The sequence below is a fragment of the Suncus etruscus genome, chromosome 17 (genome assembly GCF_024139225.1).
Source record: "Suncus etruscus isolate mSunEtr1 chromosome 17, mSunEtr1.pri.cur, whole genome shotgun sequence".
NCBI classification, from domain to species: domain Eukaryota; kingdom Metazoa; phylum Chordata; class Mammalia; order Eulipotyphla; family Soricidae; genus Suncus; species Suncus etruscus.
In genome coordinates this window covers 69,335,827-69,361,898 of record NC_064864.1, presented here as the reverse complement: position 1 = coordinate 69,361,898, position 26,072 = coordinate 69,335,827, and the positions used below count along the sequence as shown (strand labels likewise).

At 47.0% G+C, this 26,072-nt stretch overlaps 1 protein-coding gene and 1 non-coding gene across 3 annotated transcripts in view; both read right to left on the bottom strand.

Annotated features, from left to right (window-relative positions):
* EDRF1 (erythroid differentiation regulatory factor 1) overlaps nucleotides 1-14,089 on the bottom strand; it is a 32,171-nt gene extending 18,082 nt beyond the window's left edge. The window contains exons 1-12 of one of the 2 annotated variants that reach the window (XM_049764408.1): nucleotides 13,982-14,089; nucleotides 12,925-13,133; nucleotides 10,634-10,700; nucleotides 9,828-9,953; nucleotides 8,244-8,368; nucleotides 7,722-7,878; nucleotides 4,361-4,462; nucleotides 4,009-4,130; nucleotides 3,382-3,493; nucleotides 1,730-1,877; nucleotides 1,546-1,654; nucleotides 670-781 (exon numbers count right to left, since the gene is read on the bottom strand). In XM_049764408.1, the coding sequence (XP_049620365.1) occupies nucleotides 670-781; nucleotides 1,546-1,654; nucleotides 1,730-1,877; nucleotides 3,382-3,493; nucleotides 4,009-4,130; nucleotides 4,361-4,462; nucleotides 7,722-7,878; nucleotides 8,244-8,368; nucleotides 9,828-9,953; nucleotides 10,634-10,700; nucleotides 12,925-13,133; nucleotides 13,982-14,089 (1,497 nt within the window). The remainder of the gene's footprint in view (nucleotides 1-669; nucleotides 782-1,545; nucleotides 1,655-1,729; nucleotides 1,878-3,381; nucleotides 3,494-4,008; nucleotides 4,131-4,360; nucleotides 4,463-7,721; nucleotides 7,879-8,243; nucleotides 8,369-9,827; nucleotides 9,954-10,633; nucleotides 10,701-12,924; nucleotides 13,134-13,981) is intronic. The other variant, XM_049764407.1, reaches the window with a different exon arrangement.
* An 11,194-nt stretch (nucleotides 14,090-25,283) lies between these two features.
* On the bottom strand, nucleotides 25,284-25,389 carry LOC125995394 (U6 spliceosomal RNA). Its single transcript, XR_007490930.1, has one exon. It is a non-coding gene; the product is annotated as a U6 spliceosomal RNA (small nuclear RNA).
* Between the last annotated feature and the right edge of the window lie 683 nt (nucleotides 25,390-26,072).

The window sequence follows — 26,072 nt, the reverse complement described above, 5'->3', positions numbered from 1 at the left end:
ACCTTCAGTATCGGTTCTTTGATATGCTAATTTAAGCTAGGGTCCTCCATTCTTTTCCCAGTTTCTTTGATGTCAAGAATTTGCACCCTACATTCCAAGCCTCTAACCTTTAAAAGTCAGCCAGCTCAAAAAATAAATTTGTCTTCGTCTTTTTAGACGCGAGTCCCCATACAATCTGTGTGGTTTCATTCATTTCTACAATATCGTTCCGTCATTCGCCATTCCGTGTGCCCACTCTCTCCCCGTGGAATTTTTTCCCGAACTCCACAAAGGATCTGTTTGCAGGCGCTGAAGACTGCAACAGAATTTGGCTCACAGCAGTTTTCTACTATCTTAAAATAATGGCCCAGCCTTGTTTTGGATGTACTTTACCTTAGCACTGAACTTGTTACCTCAACAAGGGTCATGAAAGTCACTGATACATTTTTATAATTAGTTACAATCCCCTCCCAAAAAAGGAGCAAAATTTGGTTTGAAATGCCATCGCATCTTATTTAGTAACACTAAAAAGGCCACTACACAGAGCTTTGCTCCTGTGGCCCAAATCACGTATCTTCCTTTTGGCTAAGGGAACTCCTAAGGGCCTGCTGTGCTTCAGGCAGCTTCTAAGGACACAATCCTCCCCACCTTTCAAAGGCTCTTCATAGAACACACAAACCCCCATCTTACCTGAGGGTGTCGGCTTTTGTCCAGCAATTTGACACAGTTAAGCAGCAAAGTCCTAATTGTCCCATAATGTTTTCTGTTCTGGTTCTTCTTCATCATCATATTACAGGCGACCCTGAAATAAAGGGGTCCAATGCAATTAGGCTCCCCACTCAGCGATCTCTGCACGACTTGAATCTAGGATGCTCACAGTCTAGGGACACAAGCTCCAAGGGCCTAAGTTCAACCCGGCACATGGAACCCTGAACCCCACCACACAAACACAAGCAGCAGGCAAACACTTCTTTTGCAGACTCCCCAGGTTTATTCTGATCACACACACATACTTTGCTTTGAAAACTATGACTACCTTGCTGGGATGTGGCAAGCCATCATGCATAATACTGTAAACCACAGCACCTCAACCATGGAACCAACTAAACTTGAAAACCTAAAAAGGCATTCAAATATCTGAACTTGGAAAGTCCTGTTGCCCGGAAGAGGTTCTCAAACTTTTCCAGCTGGCCCCATTCTGGAAAAACATCTCTCAACTCTGAGCTGAAATCAGTCTTCTTTAGATAAAAAAAGAGAATATCCAGACCCCAACTGCAACTCAACAGCCATCAAACCCCCACTGGCCAGGAGAGAGGTGGGAGACCTGGTGTAGGCGAGGTGGTCTCCACTTTGGGAAGTGCATTTACACCCTGAACTTTGGATTTGAAATCAGTCTCTGACTTTTATCTTCTCATCTTAAAATGCAACACAGCATTTTAAGGCACAGCACAGCGCTGTTAATAAGAGCTGTAGGGCCCTGGAGATAGAGCTGAATCCATCAGCTGGGTCCCCAGGTTCCCTCCCAGCCCCACCTCCTCCCTTACTCTACCTCTCGGGGGAACTCACTTGTAGAGGAGAATGGCCACTGGCATGGTGAAGGGGTTCTGGTACTTGTCTTCCGTTTCTTCACAGAGAGTTGTGAGGTCATAGAGTTTCACAATGTCGCTGCCACTGGCTGAAAGGGCAAAGCAGGGCACTCACTCTCCAGCGCTGCCCCTGGGTAGTCCTGGCAAGCATGGGCTGGACTCACCTTTAAACAGCCAGTAGGTATGTCCTTCCTTGGTACAGTTGGATTTCAGAAATGACAAAATATTCTGGGCTATGTCTTTTATGACTTTTGTCGAGAAATTCGAGTTTTCCAAATTGGGAATCTCTTCTGTTTTGATCATCTCATACTTCTGCAGACAGACAGGCAGTGTAAAGAACAAACACAGGTAGCACCTGAAGCCTCATCCCTCCTTTCTCCCTAGGTAACTTGACCTTACCTGCAAGACCCCGCCCATTCCTGGGAGGGGTCTTGGAAAAGGTAGATAAGGCCTTTGACCCAGGGGATTGGGCTTTTGCCCTTTTGGTCTTTGGCCAGCATGGAGGTCAAAGGGAAGATGGCTGAAAGGAATTAAGATGCAGGGCTAGCTAAGAATGGCTGTGCTTGAAAGGTTATGATAGAGGCCACACACATGTGGTGAATAGGGCATGAATAAAGTTGATGCTTCCTGATGCCTGTCTCTGGATGAGTGATTCCGCCGTTCACCTAAACCTGGGACCCGCCAGCTGGATGGGGGTTGCGGAGCCACGTGGCCTGGGGTGGCAGAGAAAGATCTCACCATCCATCCTTCACGATCCAGCTTCCATCATTAATTATTTAATGCAACAAGCACCATTCCTACCCATGACCAGCCAAAGCTAGCACTCCTCTGGCCAAGCAGGAACCAGGTTCCAATGGTCTGACTGCCCTGGGTTCCTACCTCGGTGACTACACAGCCAGTTTCTCAGAGCACTGATTCTTGAGAACTATTGGCCACCAGTTTCCCACCCACAGATGTAGGTGAACCTTATTTCTGCTCAAATGTGGACCGAACTGAACTGAACACTGTGTTCTAGGGGTTTCCAACTGGGAAGATGGCAGAAGAAGTTGATTTCAGCCAATCAGCTTTTTTTTTTTTTTTTTTTTTTTTTTTGGGGCCACACCCTGCGGTGCTCAGGGGTTACTCCTGGCTGTCTGCTCAGAAATAGCTCCTGGCAGGCTCGGGGGACCATGTGGGACACCGGGATTCAAACCAACCACCTTTGGTCCTGGATTGGCTGCTTGCAAGGCAAACACCGCTGTGCTATCTCTCCGGGCCCAGACAATCAGCTTTTTAAAAGCACCTTATCTAGCCTTTTCTTTCCCTAGACATCAGAAATGCCTAGAAAGTTTCTCCAGGAAACTTTTAATCTACTGAAGAATTTTCATTTTGAATCAAATTTTATTGTTCGAAGTGACCAAGTGCCTCATAGAACATACTCATGTTTTTATCTATATGACATATATATCCACTACCACTTTCTGCAATTGATACTATGCTTTCCTCCTCTGCCTATGTGCAGTAGGTATTTGTATACTAAAAAGCCGCATTATATAAACACCTCCAGTTCATTTTGAGTATCTAGCATTAAAATTCGATGGCTAGACACGCAAGTTTGGTAAACATGTACATTCACAACTTCTTACAACTTCTTACTTCTTATCACCTGTAAGTTCATATTCCTGTAACATATAGAGTTCTGGTATCAAGATGAGCGTGGAAACACGCCAATTTTAGCCAACTCAGTTATCTCCCCTCCCTAACATAGACTTTTGTCTGGAAGAACCTAAAGAATCCTGGGATGGGAGCCCCGCCTACTGCCTGGTGGACGCCGCACCTGCACAATCCCGTTCACATGGAAACACATGACAAGCTCCGGCACGTTGCAGATCAAGTTGTCCAGCCAGTAGTCAATTCCTGTCAGCACATTGATCGGCTTGTTGTTGTCCCTAAAAACATAATAGCTCTGTAGCTCAGTGTCACAAAGGGTTTCTAGCATCAACCAATCTCTACCCCGAGCTGAGAGATGCCACGGATGCTTCTGTGCCCCTGGAGATAGGCAAGGGCTGCAGCCAGCACCCCTCTGAAGGCACCTGGCTGAGATTTCTGACAGGGAGCAGCAAAGGTGTTCTGGAAAAACAGAATAGAACTGGATGTGCGTCCCAAGAGCCCACAGCCTAGTGTCTGCCCAGATCAGAGCTGGTGCTGCCAATACCAGGCCCAGGAGCATCAGCAAGATAAAAGCACAGCTGACGCAATTGGAGTTCCACATCCTGTACTAAGCACACTCCTGCCCACTACAGCATCCCAGATTCTAAACTCAGAGTGCAGAACTCTGGCTCTATCCAACAAGGACGAGGGGTGGGCTGTGCCAGGCGCTCTAAGAGAAAGAGATGCCTTGAAGAAAGGGCCACTGCATTATGGCAAAGTATAAGGGGACAACAGGAAAGTCCATCCCACTTACCTGAGCCGCAGGCTGACGGCTGGGTACCGACCCCCGCCGAATATGGGCATGTTGGAGCCGACCAGCATGTGGATGTCTTCAAAGGTCCACAAGATGTTCCGCACAAAGTCATTCTTCAGGCCCTTGGGTTGAAGACAGAGAAAGAAAGAGTGTCATGTCCCAAGCCTAAGAGTGCCACGGCCCCCCAGAGCCCATGGAGAGACCGGGAAAGAGACAGAAAAAGATGAAAAAAGATAAGATGGAAAAGGAAACGGAAGCCCGGAGCTTGAAACCCAGAGGCAGGGAGATCGAGACTGTCCACCTGGCGGATCATCCCTATGAGCTTCAGTCCCGGAGGCGGCGGGAAGCATACCTGGCTGTGCTCCCCGTCACTGAACAGAGGGGTGAGGTTCTGTTCTCTAGCTGCGGAGGCCACATGGCCCACTATGTATGAGGGCTCCAGAGGCTCCCTTCCCTGTGGAGAGTGCAAGGTTCCGAGTGACTAAGCAGCCTGTGCACCATCACTAGGGCCTGTCCTGTTAGAGCAGCCCCAGGGTGGAGGAGGGTGCTGGCATTGCACGAAGCCGATGGGTTCGATCTCCAGCATCCCACAGGGTCCCCCAAGCCCGGAAGGAGTGGTTCCTAGTCAGAGTAAGGAGTAAGCCCTGAACACTGACCAGTGTGGCCCAAAATTCAAAAAGGAGAGAATAGCCCGAAATGTCCAGAGTACTCTGTGCTCAAGGGATCATTCCTGGAGGAGCTCGGAAAACCATGAGACGATAGGGATCGAACCCAGGCGGGCTGTGCACAAGGCAAGCAACCTCCCCACTGTGCTCCAGTCCTTGGACTTACTATCTGACTTATTTGTCTCTCGTGTAGCTCTGGGAGACAGGTCAGGTTCCCAGAAAAGGCCTATCCAGGTCACAGCCACCTCCTTGGACCTTAAGTGCTCCACACCAGTGGTCAGAATAGTTTGGTTTTGGAGACAGGAATTCAGGCGGTGACAGCCATAAACAGAAATCAACTGCCACACAATGAAACTCGGGTAAGACACGGTACTCTCAGGATTCTTTTCTCAGGGCCGAGTGGTGGCGCAAGCTGTAAGGTGTCTGCCTTGCAAGCGCTAGCCTAGGACGGACATGGTTCGATCCCCTGGCATCCCATATGGTCCCCCAAGCCAGGAGTGATTTCTGAGTGCATAGCCAGGAGTAATCCCTGAGCGTCACCAGGTATGGCCCAAAAAACAAACAAACAAAAAGATTCTTTTCTCTTCTCCTGGAAGGTTGAGGGTTGGACGCCAAGAAAAGTCAGGAGACAAACTCAGCCTCACCTCCTTCAAATGGGTAGTGACACCATAGAGATGAACTAGACAAGAAACAAAACAGGCCAGAGGCGCCCAGCAGGGGCCTCTTTCGAAGGAGCCATGAATGGCGGAAGCAGATTGCAGAGTGTGACACCTCTACCTGCCAGAAACCAGTGTCACCCCAATGTCACTGTCAACAAAAGCAACTTGATTCCAGGACCAGCGACCAGCCAGGGTGGCTGGGCAGTGCTGTTAGGGCAGTGTGACTGCTGAGCCACAGAGTGAGCTCAGGGCTTACATAGTATTGCCCCCCCCTACCCCCCAAGCAGCACGGAGTACAACCCTGGAGACCCTTAAGCCCTGCCAGGGTGAGCCTCCCTGCTGGACCTGAGCAGTGCTGAATCAGACTGGCTGCACCCTGCCAGAAGAGACCAGTTAGGTCCCCTAAACATGGGAGGGCACTGGAAGGCCCTGCAGGCAATACCCAAATTCACCTGGCCTGCTGATATGTGAGGATACACATATTAGCCAAAGAAACACTGACACTGTGAGGAAGTCTCGCAGCAGGAACCTTCAGATACTACTTGGAACATCAGCAGTTGCGGGTAATGAAAAAAAAAAAAAACACTTTATTTTTATGAGCCTTAAAGACATTTGCTAAGATGCGCACAGCTCTAAGAGCACAGAACTATGAATACACACACACTAGTGAGTGCGCGGCACTAACGATGAGCGCTTGCTGCTCTCTACCAAGCCTGCAGAGTCTCCAAGCCAAGAGGTCTCCTAACAACAATTCAGGACAGATAGTAGATTCTACACCAGGGAAAGAGCTGGTAGGAGACCGGGATTCCCTCTACACAGCCCTTTGCATCTTGTGGGTTGTAAAGCGCAGGACTATTACAGTAGTTTTTTTTTTTTTTTAAACCCACAGCCAAACAGGACCACATTCAGCAAAGTGCAAAAACAAATGCAACAGTTTGACAACTAGTAACAGCAAAATACCTACAACCACACTGGTATCAGGACAAAAGACCAGGCAGAGTCGCCACCTACCAGGCCCTGCAGCTCAGTTTTTCTACCAGGTGCCCACCCAGGGTCCACTCTGAGGACTCGCAGGCAGTCTCCACCAGCCTCTTTCCTGAGACTGTTGACTTTGAAGTAATTAAAATGCATTATAGAAAGTCTCGCTACCTAAGAACTTGCACAAACAAGTACCAAGTTCCATTTTCTTCTTCCTCTGATTCTGATTTATGGCAATGAATAAATCAGTTGAGTATTTTGAGTGGAAGAAAGCATGGCAAGAGGAGAAAACCTATTGACCAAATAAAAAATCATAGCCTTTTTCTCACAGGGAATCACAGTAGCAAATGCACCTGCGCCTGAGGTGCCACCGGAGACAAACAGATGAAAGGACAGAGCTCAGGCCTTAGCTTGCCCAGGTACTTCCTCAACATGGAGACATCTTCCTGCCTCTTCCTCGCTGGGCATTCCTGGCTGGCAATACCAGGGGTTGTTAGACCTTTTGTTTTGTTTTCTTTTAGGGCCATACCTATTGGTGGTGCTTAGGAATCACTCCTGGTAGGCTCGGGGAACCATATGGGATGCCGGGGATTGAACCTGGTCTGCTGCATGCAAGGTAAACATCCTCCTGCTGTGCTATCATTCTGACCCCCAGAAAAATCCTTTTTATTGGGGGGGTTGGGGCCAGGGAGGGCTGGGGCCACAGCCGGCAGTGCTCAGGAGTTATTCCTGGCTCTGTGTTCAGAAATTGCTCCTGGCAGACTTGGGGATCATATGGGATGCCGGGACCTGAACTCGGGTCTGTCCCAGGTTGGCCATGTGCAAGGCAACACCCTACCACTGTGCTATTGTTCTGGCCCAGAAAGATCTTTTTTTTTGGGGGGGGGGGTGTCACACCCAGCAGCGCTCTGGGATTACTCCTAGTTCTATGCTCAGAAATCGCTCCTGGCAGGCTGGGGGTTTTTTTTATCTTCAAGTTTTGTCAAGTTTTTTTCCCTGAAAGCAGACAATGACAACACCAACAAAGAATTTAATCTCTGGTCAATATACTCAGGACAAAACTTGGAGGCAACAAGAAACAAAGAACATGATACAAAATAGGCAATGTATTCTACTCCCACTTCCTTTCTAAAAACTTTGTAATGTTAGTGTTAATGTGGGTCAATTTTCTGGAGCTCTCTTTAGGAAATCTTGGAGCAATTTCAAGCCTCACACTCCAACACAAATCTAGCGGAGTTACATGTAGACCCCAGTCTTATAAGTTCTACTTTGAGAAACCATGCAGTGTGTATCCTATGAGCTATGACAAGACAGTGTTTTATAGCGGCTCATCATTTTCCAAAGATGGTAAACCAAGGTCATTTACTCGGTCTATCAACCATCTACAAGCATGTCATCTGCCCAGACTCACCTGACTGGGAGCACTAGGATCCTCTGACACCGAGGCAGGCATCTCAAATGGGGCAGGCCACGAGGCCCCGTCAGGGTCAGGGGGCTGGTCTGCACTGGGCGGGTCCTGCTGCTCGGCTGCAGATGGCACAGGCTGAGCTGCTCCGTCACCATTGATACTGAGGTCAAACCAAACAAAACAGCGTCACTGTACTCAGTTGCAGGACAGTGGCCAGAGCTGACCTTGCACACTACTGACCTACATTTCCCACCAGTACCCCAGAGGGTCTCCGATTCCCACCAGGAGTGATCTCTGAGCAGAGTCAGCAGTAAGCCCTGAGCACAGCTGGGTGTGACCCCAGAAACAAACAAAATAAAGACAACTTTAGTTGTGTTTAGCAATGGATGGGTCCCTAAAAGCTGAACAAAATTTAAGCACCTTTGGAGAAAAGGAGCATGAGACAAACATCAACACCACCACGAGTTATCAAGTGAGATTTCAGGTCAGACTCAGTGCTGTTCTAACACAGAACAGCTACAGTACCTGTAGTACAAGAACTTGGAGAGAATGGCCTTCTGGTACCAGTGTTCTTTGCTCTTCTTCTTTCTCTGCCACTTCTGGTCAATCAGTCGTTGGTAGAACTCTTTTAGCCATGTCCAGTCACCGGTCTACATAAGAAGGAAACACAGGGAGTGTCAGAGTCATTGGGCACCTCACTCTTTGGGAGGAAGCACTCACTCTGTCTTTAAGTGCTCTCACTTTCTGGCAGGAAATACTCTCACTATGGCAGGAAATATCTATTATGGTATCCTGTTTCATTCGCATACTCATGGCAGACCTTCTAGCTGGGATCCTGAGCACCACTTTTATTTATTTTGGTTTTCGGGCTATACTAGTGACGCTTAGGGAATACTCCTAGCAGGCTTGGGAGACATATGGGATGCTGGGGATTGAACCTTGGTCTGTCCCAGGTCAACAGCCTGCAAGGCAAATGCCCTACTACTATGCTATCATGCTGCCCCCCCTTTTTATTTCATTTATTCTCCCCCCCCCAGCACCTCTTCTTTAAGGAAGTATATCCCTCTGAGATGTCCTTTCTCCTAGTGCCACACTCCAGTGTCGGTCCTGCAAGGCTTGAGTTTACACCCAAACTGCAAGAACATTCCCCTGCAAATGTGAGCCACCAGGAAGTGAGGCCTATGACTTATTTACCCTCATCACCCAAGGTCTTATCTAATGGTGACTGAACTGTAAGTCAGGTCACTTATCATGCCTATGACTGAAAAGGTTTTATTTCAAGCCTTATTTAAAATTATCTTTTTTTTTTTCTCCTTGAACAAAGTACTGCGGGGATACTCTCAAAGAATAGCTGGCCCATGGGCTGGACTCTAGACTACTGGTAACCAGCCCGTGACAAGAGAAGAGAAGTCAACCTCAACCTAATGCTGAGTGATTATTCTCTACAAAAAGTATGGCCCTTCAACACTAAGGGTCAAACACTCATTTGCTGACATCCATTGTGTGAAGTTTTGTTTTAAGGAACTCAATTCTAGTAAGTATGTTTTCACAGGAATAATTTTTTTGTTTGTTTGTTTTTTGTTTTTGTTTTTGGGTCACACCCGGTGGTGCTCAGGGGTTACTCCTGGCTGTCTGCTCAGAAATAGCTCCTGGCAGGCACGGGGGACCATATGGGACACCGGGATTCGAACCAACCACCTTTGGTCCTGGATCGGCTGCTTGCAAGGCAAACGCCGCTGTGCTATCTCTCCGGGCCCAGGAATAACTTTTAATATCCCCCATGCCCATATTCTTAAGAGCCTTGCAACCTGAGAATCACTCATGCCAGGGTGTTTTCCAACATCTAATGGCAGAAGCCAGGAAAATTTCAAAATCTTATTCTTTACTTTCTGCTTTCTGTCTCCTTTGCTTTTACAAATCTGGGCAACTAGTGTTTGTTGCAGGACGGGTAACAGTTTTCACTGAAGGTTCTTCTCTGTTCCCTGCTTTCCTCACATTTTCTGTGTTCCACAAAGAAATCACGTTCAGTAGCCAACAACGTTGGTAGTTCACCCTTTCAGAAAACAAACTCCTGTTCCCAATGACCTCCTTGAGGCCTGTGCCCATTACCTGTGAGGACCTCATGAAGAGCTCCTGAATGTCCAGCTCGTCCAGCAGCAGTGTGCGCCCAACACGGTGCACTGCCATGCTCACATGCGACTTGCTGTAGGGAATCTTGAGGAGCTTCTTGATGTTCTTAAAAAAAAAGAGGGGGACACCCAGCTGTGACTTGCCACTAAATGACCCCGAGCCTTTCCAAATGTAACCTCAATTGGAGGGGGGCACACCCGGCGGTGCTCAGGGGTTACTCCTGGCTCTGTGCTCAGAAATCACTCCTGGCAGGAAATTGGACCATATAGGATGCTGGGATTCGACCCACCGTCCGTCCTGTGTCAGCTTTGTGCAAAGTAAACGCCCTACCACTGTGCTATCTCTCCAGCCTGCAACTCAATTTTAAAGAGCAAACTTCTTCCCCTAAGACTGCAAAACTCATTTTCACACAAAGCTAAAAATTAAAAAACCAGAATCATCTACTTTGCCAAGTGATCACCTATTTTTTGGCATACAAGGGAATTGTATCAAGTGAGGTGTATGCAGGCTACACTATTCAACAGAAAACACTCTCCTCCCAAATAGACAGGAATCACTAGAAATATTCCCAATTCTAAACTGGTAACATTCCCCAAAATAATTTACATATGATCATCACTGGAATTGCTTTTACCAGTATGACAACTGGCAGCATTGAGAGCTTCGTCCCTGCCCTGGAAGATGTGATCTTCGGTCAGTATCTCCCATAAGTGCTCTACACCACAGAAGAGGGAACCCACAGATTCTCAAACACCCCAGTTACCTTCCACCATAATGTCGCTTACCTCAGAGTCTGAGACCACATCAACATCATTTCCCACAGAATCAATGAAGTCATACGCCATGCCAAAGCTACCAGGGAGAGAAAAGCAGAGGCCAAATGTCATGCTCACAATGACAGGAAATTTATCGGCCACATGTGATTGCTTCCAAGGCAGTTTCTATCCCAACTAACACCTGTGAAACTGCTAGGCCCACCTATCACCTCGTTTCTTCTTCCTTGCAGGTAAAATAATAGTATTGACTTCACCACTTAGATTACTCAGTGTGATCTGAGAGTTACTCTCCAAAGCAATTAACAGAAAGTAGTTTGAATAGAAACTATCATTTCTTATTTTTGCAATCATGAAATCAAAAAATTCTGATTAAAAAAAATCAAGCCACTCTTTTAGGATGGGGTGGTTAAGAAAAATGGAAACCAACAACATGATGTTAGTGTCTAGGATTGAGTCGGCATCATATGGCATCACTCTTTTTAGCAGGGGTCGTCAAACTTTTTAAACAAGGGGCCAGTTCACTGTCCTTCAGACTGTTGGAGGGCCAGATTATAGTAAAAACAAAAATTATGAACAAATTTCTATGCACACTACATATATCTTATTTAGAAGTGAAGAAACAAAATGGGAATAAATACAATATGTGGCCGGCGGGCTGTAGTTTGAAGAAACACGATAAAGATAATACATCAAATGCCAGTTTGGTCAGAAAATGAGAAGAACACAATGATCTAAGCAGCCATATGGGGCCATGTCCCACCAGTGGTGCATCTCACTCTCCATGCCTGGAAAGTAAGAGATGCCAAGGAGCAGTCAGAGCAGCATCCTGACCTCGGAGACCTCCGTGCGGAGCACGTGCCAGTCGTTCCCCCATGGTCAAGCACAGAGCCTGTAAGCCACAAGGCCACAGGAGACTGAAAAGCAGGAGTTGGTGTTTTAAGTGCTAGAGATCAGGGCACTAAGAAACACTGGCCTGGGAAGTTACCTAATCTTTCTTTCTTTCATTAATTAATTAATTTACTTATTTTTGGGACACACCCTGCAGCGCTCTGCACTCAGAAATCACTCCTGGCAGGCTCAGGGGACCATATGGGATGCCAGGATTCGAACCACCATCCGTCTGCATGCAAAGCAAATGCCCTACCTCCATGCTATCTTTCTGGCCCCACCTAATCTTTCTAAGCTTCAGTTTTCCCCTCAAGAAAATTAGTCAACAGTATCTATCGCAAAGGGATTTCTGTTATTGGTTATGAGCACTGAGATAAACTCATAAAGTGTCACAGAATAATAATAGAAACTCTTGGGTCGAATCTGTAATTTAGGACTAGAGCTCCTGCTGCTCAGAGAGACGGCTCCCTTGCCTGGCAGGCCTCCCCATTTCTGAATAGAAGGTTGAGGCCACTATCAAAGAACAGCTGTAATTTAAATCCCCTTTTAGCATTTCGTGTGCTCAGATCTTATGAAGCCATTCTTCTACAAAGACACCTGGGTTACTTCCAACTTGTTCTAGTGCAGAGGTCTCAAACTCGCGGCCAGTGGGCCACGGCCCTCCATACAACATTTTGTGGCCCTGTCCTAGAGGAATCTTTTTTTGTTGTTTTGTTTTAGTTGTTTGGGTCACACCCTCCAATGTTCAAGGCTTACTACTGACTTTGCACTCAAGATCACCCCTACTTTGCCTCCTGCGGCCCCCAGGTAAATTGAGTTTGAGACCCCTGTACTAGTGAAAACACATAACAAGTATGTACAAAAAGATCTCAAATCTTAGAAGATGCATTGGGGTGATTTCAAAACTATCTACTGAGATATCAAGGTGGAACTACTTAAGGTTCCATCATTCAAGAGGGAAAAACGTGATTTCCTTTCATTAAGTGATCAACAGGGATACTATATTCTTTTCCAGACCAGCGAAGCCACCACCACTCACTGAAAACCTCCATGAGGAAGCATGAATGATGGAGGCAATACTAAGAACTTTTCTCCCATGTACCACCCACCCCACTTCTTGACTTTGTATTCTCTAAGTAAAACTAATCAAAAAAGCCAAATAGCTGACTCAATCCGACCAGTCCAACCTCAGTCTTCTGATATGGGCAGGAACGCAGCTGACGCAAAAACCATTCCTCACCCCACCCCCAGATTCTTATCATGAAAGGGGGAAATGGGACCCTGGAAAGCAAATTTTTCCTCAAGCAGCCCCTCAGCACACTGCCGACCACTCCAAGTGACACTGAGAAGTAGCAGAGCTGCCAGTGGGGACAGAGAGACTGGTTAAAAACACCCCCGATTCCCCCACCTACCTTGAAAAGGGCTTGCTTTTCTTACTATTGCCAAGAATGGTGGTGCCAGCTGGCCCGAGCTTGGCACTCTCTCGCAGCCAGTTGGCAGGTGGGAGTTTCAAGTCTGTTTTCTCCTCAAGGCGGGCAAAAGCAGTTCGGGGTGGGGCCGAGGAATATTTCACCACTGCCCGGCTCTTCACTTCACTGCCTCCCAGAAACAGAGCGGAGCCCTGGTGACCACATCGAAGGACAAGCATTAGCAAACAACATTCCAAATGGGGGAGGGAGGGAGGGAGAAATCCTACATACCCTTCACTATTCTCCCTCAAAGCTGAGGCCACATAAGGCTTTGTTCGACAAGCTCTGAATCGCCCAACAAGCCAGCACAGGAAGCACACTCACTCAATGACACTAATAAACACTAATGACAGAAGCGGTCACTAGTCGGGTTCTTTTCCATCTGATTTCAAAGGAGACAGAGGGTGTGACAGAGCGGACAACAGTGATGAGCAGAAGCTGCTAAATAGGCAACTGATGATCTCAGAAAAGTGGAGTAAGGAAGACCAGGGGGCAAGTGAGTCAGGGTGTCAGGTGAACTAAATGCAATCGCTGATGAGGTCTCGGGGCTCCGCCAAGACTGCATTGCCATGGACCCCGCTCACTTTTACAAAGTCTTCTCCAGTCCAGCCAGACTTGGGGAGGGGAGGGGAAGCTCTAGTCGCTGTCAAAATCCACGGGGGGCTCATTGCACACATCTCCAGAATGTGACTTCTAACTTCTCCAAAGGGGAGCCTCAGTCTCCTTCTCTGCACACCCCAAGCAGGCTGGGAAGAGGGGTCTGGGCTCGCGAGGGGAGGAACAGCCTTGCCAGCGCCTCTGCCCAGTCTCGCCAGGCAGCGACCTGCAGCTCCGAGGCACCCAAGCCAGCTGTGTGTGCATCACCGGGGCGCCGCCCCTTGCCTGGCACTGGGCTCCCGGAGGAGCAGAGGGGGAACCCGGCCCGGCTTGGGTAAGCAATGGCTCGCAAGGAGAAGCCCGAACCCTGGCGATGGGCGTCCAGGCTTGGGGCCGGGCTCACCTGGCTCGAAGGCTCCTCCGACTCGCCAGCGGCCAAGAGGCTGAGCCCTCTTCGAGCCTCGGGCCCAGCCTGCGGGGCCTCGGCCCCGCTCTCCTTGGAGTCCCCCATCACTGGCGACAGAAACCAGGCGAGACGCAGCCGACTTGGCCTCGTTGACAGCCCCGAGTCCGCAGCGTTGCAGCCAGGCCCGGAACTAGCCCGGAGAGCCCGGCACGCAGCACTTCCGGCCCCCGCCGGAAGTTAGCCCCGGGCGGCGCGCTCAAATCTCGCGAGCGTTGCGCGCTAAGGCCCGCCCCGGAAGACACTGCATTCGCGGGGAACGGGGGTGGTGGTGAGTGGACTGCGGCTCGTGCGCATGCGTGTATCGGGAATCTCGTCTCGCGATGTTTGCGCCTGCTGCAGGCTCCGCCCCCTCCCGCCCGGGTCGCGCGTCTTTGTTGTCAAACAGTGATGGAATCTTGGGCGGGCGCTGCGCTGTTCCCCGCGGGGATTTGACAGCCTAGGAAGGGGCGCGCAGGGCTCCAGGCAGGGCTCGGGACCCGCCGCATCATAATGCCACCCCGCGTCGAAACGGGGCGAGGGCCTCCTGCCTGGCAGTCCTCCTGGGATTGTGCTCTCGACGGGGCACCAGGACGCCCCCACTTCTCCGGGGCTCTTGGAGACGCACCGTTGGGTGTCTGGGAAGCCCGGAGCTTGTGCCGCTCGCCCTGCCCGTCCCCTCACGGCCCATCTGTGCAGGGAGGGAAGAAACCTAAGAATATATATATATATATATATATATATGGGGCTCAGGGATTCCTCCTGGCTCTCTGCTCAGAAATCGCTCCTGGCTGGCTCATTTGGGGACCATATGGGGTGCCGGGATTCGAACCACCGTCCTCTTGCATGCAAGGCAAACGCCTTACCTCCGTGCTCTCTCTCTGGCCCCAAGGACTGTCTTTGAGCTTGCAAGCTGCCTTGCGGAATGGGCGGAATGGGCGTTGAGCTGGGCCCAGCCTGTTATCATGGCTGGTGCTTTTTTGGGTTTGGATTTCTGACTCCTGCCAGAGCTTACTAGCGACGTGTACAGGTCGGGGGATCTTGACCCCAAGCTTTGCACGGTTGTGCTCTTGACCCCAAGCTTTGCACGGTTGTGCTCCGAATATTACTTGGCCGCCCACAGCAAGGAGGAGGTCAGGAAAACGGTCAGGAAGGAATTAAGACTATCCTCAGTGGACCCACTGTTGGGGGCCACTCCGCCTTGCAGTATCATCTCAAGTTTTGTTTTTTTTTTTTTGGTGGTTTTTAGGTCACACCCTGCAGTGCTCATGGGTTATTCCTGGCTCCAGGCTCAGAAATTGCTCCTGGCAGGCACGGGGACCATATGGGACGCCGGGATTTGAACCGATGACCTCCTGCATGAAAGGCAAATGCCTTCCTTCCATGCTATCTCTCCGGCCCCTCATCTCAAGCTTTTTAAGCGCAGCCACATCCTTCCGAAAAGTGGCTGTTTCCTTTTGCGGTAACCGTTGCAAGCTGGAATTTTTTTTTTTCAGTTAATTTTGCCTTGGCAGTTTTTTGACTGTCTTAAATTATATTTGACTCGAATTACTAACCAGGTACATGTTCGGAAACCAGAAAAGATCTCAATGTACTATTATAAAGCCTTACTTGTCCGAAACTTAACGAATTTAATAGTACATTTTGTAGACATTACCTCAACATGTATTGATTTTGTGTATGGTTTTGTTTATAGTCTACTAGTAAAAGACAAGATTTATATCAAAAGGGGCCAGCGGGGTGGCGCTAGAGGTAAGGTGTCTGCCTTGCAAGCACTAGCCAAGGAAGGACCGCGGTTCGATCCCCCGGACCCCCGGCGTCCCATATGGTCCCCCTCAAGCCAGGGGCGATTTCTAAGCGCTTAGCCAGGAGTAACCCCTGAGCGTTACGGGTGTGGCCCGAAAAACCAACTGTGGTTCGATCCCCCAGCGTCCCATATGGTCCTTCAAGCCAGGAGTGATTTCTGAGTGGATAGCCAGGAATAACCCCTGAGCGTCACCAGATGTGTCCCAACCCCCCCCCCAAATTTATAGCAAAATGTTGAACTTAAGCATCTAACCTTATGAGGGCAGTTAAGTCTATTTTGAGCACTTAATATTATCCTATCACAATCACCAAACTTGAGGTTTTCAAAACAATTTAAGGCCATTTGAATTAATATGATGTTAAATGATAAAATTTGGTTTAACTTATTTTAGGGAGTGCACACCAGGTGGTGTGCAGAACCTACTCCTGGCTCTGTACTTAGGGATCATTTCTGTGGGCTCCAGTGACCAGATGAGGCTCTGTATCAAATCAAGTTGTACTATTCCTCTGATACAAATAATAAAAAAATTTAAAAGAAAATCTGCAGTGTGTTCCTAATTTTTCAAACATGAGTATTTCTATGTTACCATACAAACATATCTCTAAGTGATGAGCTGGAGCAGTTTATAATTTTCGGAGGGACTGAAGCATATTTTGTATGTAGGAGTGTTAGAGAATAGTTACAGAACGGAGATCGCAGCCAAGGTGGGTGGAAGGAAAAGGAGTTGATTTATGGGTACTAAAAGAGTTCGAGGATCCCTGACTACTCTTGACCCAGAGAAAAGGGTCTACACTGCATTGCTGCATTCTAATAAGCAAACACTTTTACACTAAGTTGCAGTCAAAGCTGATGACCTTGAGAAACTTTTCTGCATTGATGTAACTGCAGCTGCTATGCTCTTGTGATTTTGGGGCCTCAGTGCTGTAAATCCTAGACAGCTCAAGGATTTCCTCAATTTTCCTCCCAGGAGGCCCGAATTCAGTCCTGAGCACCTTAATATCCAAGATATGCTGGGTATAGCTCCCAAATAAAAATGTATTACCCAGTTTTTTGGGCTATTTTCTTATCTTTCTGAGTCTGCATCTTTTGTAGTCAAGTCTAATGAAGCTGTTAAACACTTGTGTGTATGTGGACTGGCTTCTCACTACTTTAGTTCCTCTGCTTCATAGCTAAGAAGAGATTTCCTGAGGTTGCTTCAATCTCTAGCCCTCTGAGTTGCTAATGAATGAAGTACAGTATTTCTGGGACTGTGAGCTATTACTTCTAGTTCTTTCTAAAAGGTGCTGGCCAGTGCTCATGTTCACTTGAACATGCAAGTAATAGTTTTTGAGTAAATAAACAGCCTTCCACCAGCTCCCTTTCTGCTCTGAGCTTTACCTCAGCATAGCTTTGCCTCTCAGCTTATTCTCAAGGGGTGCCCAGATAAGCTGCTTCCCCTTACAGGTCCCTTTCTCTGTACTGGAGCCGCTAGCTGTTCTCTGGCCCTTTTTCTACTGACAGATCTTAAGGGCTGAATCCCCTCTGTCCCAGCAGGCACCACCTGCATGCACAGTTGTTTGGGCCTGCTGATGGAAGAAAAACACCCTGTGTCCATATACTTCAAGGCCTGTTGAATCATGGAGATGTCCAGCTGGGGTTTGGGTCATGTGGCCAGCATGTGTGGAGCCCTGTGTTTGACCCAAACACTGCCAGGAGGAGACATGGTGGCACATAATAAAAAAAAAAAAGTATTGGCTTCAAAATATGTTTTTAAATATGCAAAGTTGAAGTTAAAAATGTCGGGTTAAGTAGCTCCAACACAGTGCAGTTATATCTTTCGTTATTAAAATTAGTCAAGGGGCCTGAGCGAGAGTGGAGCAAGGAGGGCTTTTGCTATATATGTGGCCTACCCAAGTTCAATTCCAGCATCCCGTATGGTCTCCAAGCCTGCCAGGAGTGATTCCTGAGCGTAGAGCGAGGAGTAACCCCTGGGCTGGATGTGGCCCAAATCCCCATCCCATAAATAAATAAATAAATAAATAAATAAATAAATAAATAAATAAATAAATAAAATAAAATAAAAGGAGTCAAGTTACTCCACAGTCAGGCCAGCTTGGGGGTTTCCTCTGCCTCTCTGTGAATGGGCTGCTGTTAAACATTTTCTAGGAGTTCAGCAGAGACAGTGAAATCAAAACCTGGCTCTGTACAACAAACATCAAATGTGGAGCTGGGAGACAGGACAGCAGTCACCATGCCTGACCCAGTTCAATTCCTAACTTCTCCAGCTTCCCAAGTCTGGCAGGGGGTAGCTCCAAAGGCCCGGAGGAGCAGTGATGGATGGCTTGGGTAGCCCCAGCATTATAGGGCCTGAGTCTTTGCCTCCAATCACTGGCCCATTGGGTGAGAATCGCCTGTGGGGTCCCTGAACTCCTAGAGCACCTCTTAGGAACCCCCTACCTCAGTCCCCAAAATGTCAAGTGTTGAGCCTCAATGGGACTTCTTCACCAAACTTCATTTCTGTAGTGTTGTAATTCTTTCTTTCTTCTTGTTGTGATCCTTTTTCCAGCTTCAGCAACAGCCGACACTGGGCAGAATGGTGATATATGCTGGGTGAACCCTGGTGCCACTCACATGGGACAGTTTATTTTTTTGGTTCTGGAGTCATACCTAGCACTCAAAGGTGACTCCTGGCAGTCTCTGGGACCTTATGGGATGCCAGGGATTGAACATTCTGGTCATTCCTTGAATGTTCTGGAAGTCAGAGAACACTGTAGGCAGGAGAAAATACTCAAATCCTGAGTACTGTTGGGTGTTGCCCATCATCTCCAAACCAGCTGTCAGCCTCTACCCAGGAACACTTTGTTTTTTGGGCTACTCCTGGCAGTACAAAAGGATTACTTCCGGCTCTGTGCTCAGCAATCGCTTCTGGCAGGCTCAGGGGATATTGGGAACTGAACCTGGGTCAGCCAAGTCAACCTGGGTCAGCAGATGCCTCCCCTCCCCCCACTATGCTAACTATCACTTCAGCCCCAGGCAAAGGAAAAAACTTATCGTTGGCTGCCAGTTAAACCCTCATCCTGAAATAGTAGGTGCATCTGCCAGTGAAATCTAGACATGGACAGAACATTCTAGCATTGCTCCCATAAGAGGAAAAACCAAGCGGTTTTTATTGGGGACCTGCTTAGTGGGGAGGAGGAACTAGAAGAAAGAAGAAGAGGGTGCAGGCCACACATGGTCAGGAAACCTGCAGCTTCTGTGGAAATCTCCAATGAAGCAGCCCTGTGCTTGGGTGTGTGAGGAGGGCCCGGTTTTTGAAGGGGTGTAGGTGGGAGAAAAGGGTCTTTTTTTTTTTTTGTATTTGGGCCACACCTGGAGGTGCTCAGGGGTTACTCCTGGCTCAGAAATTGCTCCTGGCAGGTTCAGGGGGACCACATGGGATGCCGGCATTTGAACCCGGGTCCATCCTGGGTTGGCCACGTGCAAGGCAAACGCCCTAACTGTGCTATCACTCTGGCCCAAAAATGGTTCTTTTTAAAGTTCTTTTGGTTTTTGGGCCATACCTGGCAGCACTTAGGGATTATTCCTGGCTCTGTGCTCAGAAATCACTCCTGCCAGGCTGAGGGAGGTGAGCACATGAGGTGCTGGGAATTGAACCTGGGTCAGCCACATGAAAGGCAAATGCCCTTCCCACTGTGCTATTGCTCAGGTCCCTGGAGAAAAGGGTCTTTTGGCCTAAAAAGTTAATAAGAGGAGGCCAGGGAGGAAAAGGGTCTGGAATCTGGTGGGGATTGGGTCTGGGGAAGGGGTGTCAGAGATCCCGGATGGATGAATGGGCTGGATTTTGGGGGGATGCAGTGGCAAGTGAGGAGACCAAGCACTGGCTCGGGGACTACCAGGTTGAGGTGCCTCTGAGCCTCAAGAGGACACACAGGAGGCTGTGTGCATATTTCCTGCATGATCCCAAACTTGTACTTGGCTGGTTAGCTGCCTTGGCAGTGTGTGTTCCCGTAGATATTCATCAGAACTGCGTCCCTGCAGAACTCAAGTAACAAAGAGGGTGCAGACACCCGACAAATAGAACAGGATCAAGAAGTTAACCTGACACCGATCCTGGCCCCATACACTTCCCCAGGCACTTCTGGGTGCAGCCCATGACATCCCCCAGGAATCCCAAGTGACCCGGGTCAACCCTTGTACTGCAGAGAAAGTGACACCACATCCTCTAGCCCTGGCATTGAATCCCTGGCCAAATTGGCCAAGAACAGCTGGGAAGTGCCTCCCCATCCCTAGTAAAACTTGGAAGCCCCTTAGCCCCCCCCCCACCAAGCAAGCAAACAAACAAATGAGAAAAAAGAATGAGGGCTGGAGAGATTGCACAGTGATAGTGTGCTTGCCTTGCATGTGGCCGACCCTAGAAGGACCCGGTTTGATTCCTTGAATGCCATATGGTTCTCCAGCCTGCCAGGGACAATTTCTGAGTGCAGAGCCAGGAGTAACCCCTGAGCACCACTGGGTGTGGCTCAAAAGCCAATCATCAATATAATAAATAAATAAAAGTTTTTTGTTTTTTGGTTTTTGGTTTTTGGGTCACACCCGGTGGTGCTCAGGGGTTACTCCTGGCTGTGTGCGCAGAAATAGCTCCTGGCAGGCACGGGGGACCATATGGGACACCGGGATTCGAACCAACGAACGACCTTTGGTCCTGGATCGGCTGCTTGCAAGGCAAACACCACTGTGCTATCTCTTCAGGCCCAAAAGTTTTTTTTTAAAAGAAGAAAAAAGAATGAAGCTGCAGCTCTATGTGAGACTCATTTCTGAGGAAAGGCAAAGACAGGGCAAAGTTTGCAGAAAGACCTATCTGCCAGGTTGCAACACAACCAGTCCAGTTTGCCAGGTGACCAAGAATGCTTGATGAATTCAGAAGAAATGAACATCTCTGGCCACCTACCCAGGACTTCAGTCATTATAAGCTGAGCATCTCATACACATCACCTGTGAAAGGGTCACAGTCCTGGTCACCCATGCTGGGCGCTTCCCCTGCTTGCAGGTTTCAATCAGATCCTTGTTCTAAGCATAACATTCTACCGAGTGTATTTGTGACTCTCGCTTGCGTGTATATTTTATGCTTCAGTTCATTTAGTTGACATCTAATTTAGTTGCCATATAAAAATAAAATCAATTTTCAGACAAAATATCCATAAACTAAGTGAAACGCTATCATCGGTTTTAAGGAATTAAAACGCCATTTATTTAGTCTTCTATTTGAAAGCAATTTAACCTAGCAAAATAGGCAGGATAGATGCAACCCCCCCCCTCAAATCTGTCAATTACACCATAATAAATGTGGCTGCCATTTAATCAGAAATGTATTGCTTGGAGGAGTGTCTCTTGAAAAAGAAAAAGAAAGAAAATTTGGTTGGGGCCTCCGTGAAAACATTAGTCTACATGAGAAAAACTGCATTGTTCAGCTGTGATTATCATGACAATGATTAGGACTTTGGATGTCACCACTCTCGCTTTGTCATTGGGTAAATTCTTCTTGGATTAATGCTGAGTTATGTTCTGTTTATTATCCCGTTTGCGTATGTTTCCTGTCATTTTTCACTTGTCTGCTTCCACTTTGTTTACTGGATTGTGAGTTAGCAACTGATAATGTGTATTGATTTCAGTTTTGCTGCTAACTTGCATTTTTATCTCTTTGGTGGATGTATTTGGCTTAATCATTTTATTTTGATAAGCCATTATACAATTTTTCATTTAGCTAGATGATTAAATCTGGCTTCCAAAGAGTGTTGGTTTTAGATTCTGGTCCCCAAAATAAATTAGCATTGGACATTTTTCAGGTGTTAAAGGATTGGTATCTTTAATATAACTAGAAACCTAGCTCTGCATTCTTAAAAGTGAACTTTTAAATAATTTGGAAATTTTCTGCCTCTCCAGAGCCATCTGTTCCAGTAGGTGGTGCAAACTGATTCCATTTCAGACAGAAATGTATTTAAATCATGATGCAACTATTCACATTGGTGGTGGTGGGGGAGTCAACTCGTTTTCTCAACTTCCAAGTATTTTCCTTTTTCTGAAGGCAATTCCTTGCTCTGGGACCTGACATCTGTGTACAGAGGCACTAGAAGGCCTCTGGCAGCCAACCCCATCCCTCCCTTCCATCCTCAAGTACCAAGAAGTGGAATTGCTGGGTCATATGGCAGCTCAATTCTGAGTTTACTAAAGACTCTACATATTGTTTACCACAGGGTTAAACGAGACAACATTCCCACCAGCAGTAGCTAAAGGTTCCTTTTCACCACATCCCTGCCAGCACAGACTGTACCTACTATTTTTGATATGTGCCCTTCTCACTGGGTGAGATGAGATTTCATTGTTGTCTGGATTTGAATTTCCCCAATTAAAAAATGATGCCAAGTACTATTTTTCCTTTTTTATTTAAAGAAAATGTATCACATAGTTGACCATAATATATTTGTTTCCAGATGAGTGAAAGATGTCTTTGAAAAATAAAAAAAAAAGAACAAAAAATGGAAGAGAAGGAAAAAAAAAAAAAGAGACAAAGTAGAGTAGTAAGCACATTTGTGAAAATTATTATATCCCCAATGTATCTTCATTAGTACAATGGCAGACTTTTTTTTGGGGGGGGGCACATCCATTTGATGCTCAGGAGTTACTCCTGGCTATGCACTCAGAAATCGCCCCTGGCTTGGGGACCATATGGGACACCAGGGGATCTAACCGTGGTCAGTTCCTTGGCTAGCGCTTGCAAGGCAGACACCTTACCTCTAGCGCCACCTCGCCGGCCCCAACACATACTGCATTTTGCCATTTTTTTTTTCGGACCACACCTGTTTGATGCTCAGGGGTTACTCCTGGATAAGCACTCAGAAATTGCCCCTGGCTTGGGGGGACCATATGGGATGCCAGGGGATCGAACCGAGGTCTTTCCTTGGCTAGTGCTTGCAAGGCAGACACCTTACCTCTAGCGCCACCTCACTGGCCCCCAATGGCAGAAGTTTAATAAACTCGTTAGTTGCCCATTTTTTAAAATTGGGGTGTTCCTTTAGAGATGACAGCATCAAACAAATGAAGTTGTCCAGAGTCAAAGCACTATTACTGATACTACAACTTTTAGAGTTATATATTCAGCTACCAAGTCTCTCAGAAGAAGGAACATATGGGGGAGGGCGCATCCACTCACTCCAAAAAGCCCTGGTGATATCAGCCCCTCAAAACCGGCATATCTAAAATGATGTCAGATTGGTGCCCCTGCAGGGCATTGTAGAGGGGCAGGGCCATCAAGGAAATGGTGATTCTGCATGATGGAGGCAGCAGATGTGGCTTCAGCAGGGTGGGGACATGGCCTGCCCTCTCTCCTGAGATGATTAGCTTTCTGCTGTTTGGGCTTGTGTCCCCATGACCTCTCACAACTCCATTTATATATGGTTTGAGAAGAGAGAGAGACTATAAGGCTGGTCTGGTTTGAACATTCTGAGCACTTTTGCACGTGCCGTTTGGTGATCCTCTTGTCTTTCTCTGAGAAGTATCTGTTCATTCCCTCTCCTCATTTTTGGATAGGATTTTGGAAACTTTTTTTTTTTTTTTTTTTTTTTGGTTTTTGGGCCACACCCTGTGACGCTCAGGGGTTACTCCTGGCTATGCACTCAGAAGTTGCTCCTGGCTTCTTGGGGGACCATATGGGATACCGGGGGATCGAACCGAGGTCCGTCCTAGGCTAGCGCAGGCAAGGCAGGCACCTTACCTCCAGCGCCACCGACGGGCCCCGGATTTTGGAAACTTTTTCATTGATCTTTGTGAGTACTTTCTATATCCCGGCTGTTAAGCCTTTATCTGATGTGTTGAATGAGAATATGTATCTTTTCCCCTTAAGTTAGCTATCTTCCAGTTTTAGACCATGTTCATTTTTGTAATGTAGAAACGCTTTAGTTTGATGTAGTCTCATTTGTTTTTGATTTTGTTGCGGTCGACAGTGGTGTCAGGTCATTGAAGATACCTTTGAGGTCCATATCTTAGAGCATTCAGCCTCTGTTTTTCTCTTCTCTTTAGAGTTTTCAGTTGGATCTCGAGGTCTTTGATCCACTTTGAATTGGCTTTTGAGTAACGAGTGAGATACAAATAAAACTTTAATTTCTTTTATTGGGGGGGTTTGGGTCACACCTGGCAGCGCTCAGGGGTTACTCCTGGCTCTGGGCTTGGAAATTGCCCCTGGCAGGCTCAGGGGAACATATGGGATGCCGGGAATCAAACCACCATCTGTTCTGGGTTGGCCGCCTGCAAGGCAAATGCCCTACTGCTGTGCTACCTCTCCAGTTCTGTGCTTTAATTTCTTATACATAGTTTCCCCAGCACTACTTATTGAAGAGGCTATCTTCACTTCATGTTTTCAGCTCCTATCTCAAAATCTAACTGTCTATATATATGGGGTTTTGTTCTTGGGTATTCAATTCTGTCCCATTGATCAGAGAGTCTATCTTTTTTCCAGTACCAGGCAGTTTTGATCACTATACCCTTATAATACAGTTCCAAATTATGTAATGAGATACATCCACATTTCTTTTTTTTTTTTTGGTTTTTGGGCCACACCCAGCGATGCTCAGGGGTTACTCCTGGCTGTCTGCTCAGAAATAGCTCCTGGCAGGCACGGGGGACCATATGGGACACCGGGATTCGAACCGACCACCTTTGGTCCTGAATCGGCTGCTTGCAAGGCAAACACCGCTGCACTATCTCTCCGGGCCCCACATTTCTTACTTTTCAAAATGGCTTTGGCTATTTGTGGTATCTTTTGATTCTATACAAATGTTACTAAGGGCATTTCTACATCCTTGAAGAATATTTTCTGAATTTGGATGGGGTTTGCATTGACTATGTAGTAGCTTAGGTATGATAGGTATTTTTTAACAATATTGATTTTTCCAGACTGTGAGCATGAAATATTTTCCAATTCCTAAGTTTTTTCTATTTATTTTTTATGTGATTTGAAATGACTGTGCAATATATCTCCCATGTCTTTGTTGATTCCTAGATACCTGATGTTTTGGGATACTATTTTAAGTGAGATAGTCTCCTTGATCTTTCTGTTTCAATTTTTGTATATAAAAATGCAGCGCAGAGCACGTGCACACTTCAAAGAGCTGGACTTGCGCCTGACATGCAGGAAGCCTGGTTCCAGCCTTGGCACAAATTCCCCTGGCACCCTGGAAGAGACCTAAAGCTTAGAACTCATGGTCCCTGAAATACTGCAGGGTATGGCCCCTAAATAAAATAACTAGACAAAATTTTCCCTGAGCCAATCTGTACCTCTTTGCCCTAAACAGGTCATCAGGGAATCTACATATTTGGGGCTGCCTTGTATTTCCTTTCCTTTCAAGGGTGTGTATTCTTGTCAGACATGAACTCTTTCCTTGACATGCTGTGAATTCTTTTATTTTTATTGTAAATTCTTTTCTTTTTAATATGGAACGCTTCACAAATTTGCGTGTCATCCTTGTGCAGGGGCCATGCTAATCTTCTCGTATCGTTCCAATTTTAGTATATGTGCTGCCAAAGCGAGTGCTATTATAAATGAGAGAGAGAGAGAGAGAGAGAGAGAGAGAGAGAGAGAGAGAGAGAGAGAGAGAGAGAGAGAGAGAGAGAGAGAGATGAGTTCCAGGCTTACTTGACCAAGGACTACTTGGGTCAGCAATGAGGGGTCTCCAAGATGGCTCTGGTAAATCCTAGAGCTATGTGCTTGATATTGCTTTGTCTTCAAAAACATCTTCTAGTGGTGTTTTTTTTTTTTATCATAACAGCAATACATGTTCATTATGGAAATCTATAAAAGCACAATGGAGAACAACGAAAGCAACTAAAGTATTTCTAAAATTTTTGTGACCTATTTGTCCATGAACAGACGTACACAACATTATTTGGTATCATTTGCTTTTTATTTTTAACCAAACATTATACATATTTCTCTGTTGTTCTTTCATAGTTTTTCATGCTTGCATTGGGTTCAATTATACCTATATTATGTTTCCATTTTTTCTCTAAAAGCAGCATAATGAGCAATGCTCAGGGATCCATTTTTGTGCACATATATGTGTTTTCTGGGGGTAAATTCTCAGAAGCCAAATTGCCAAAGCAAAAGAATACAGAAATTGTAAAGGCTTTTGGGATGCTCTTGCCACCAAGTTGCTTGTTGCTGCCAAGAGTAATTTTTTGAATCCTGGTCCTGAAGTGGGTCCCGGGGGCACCTGA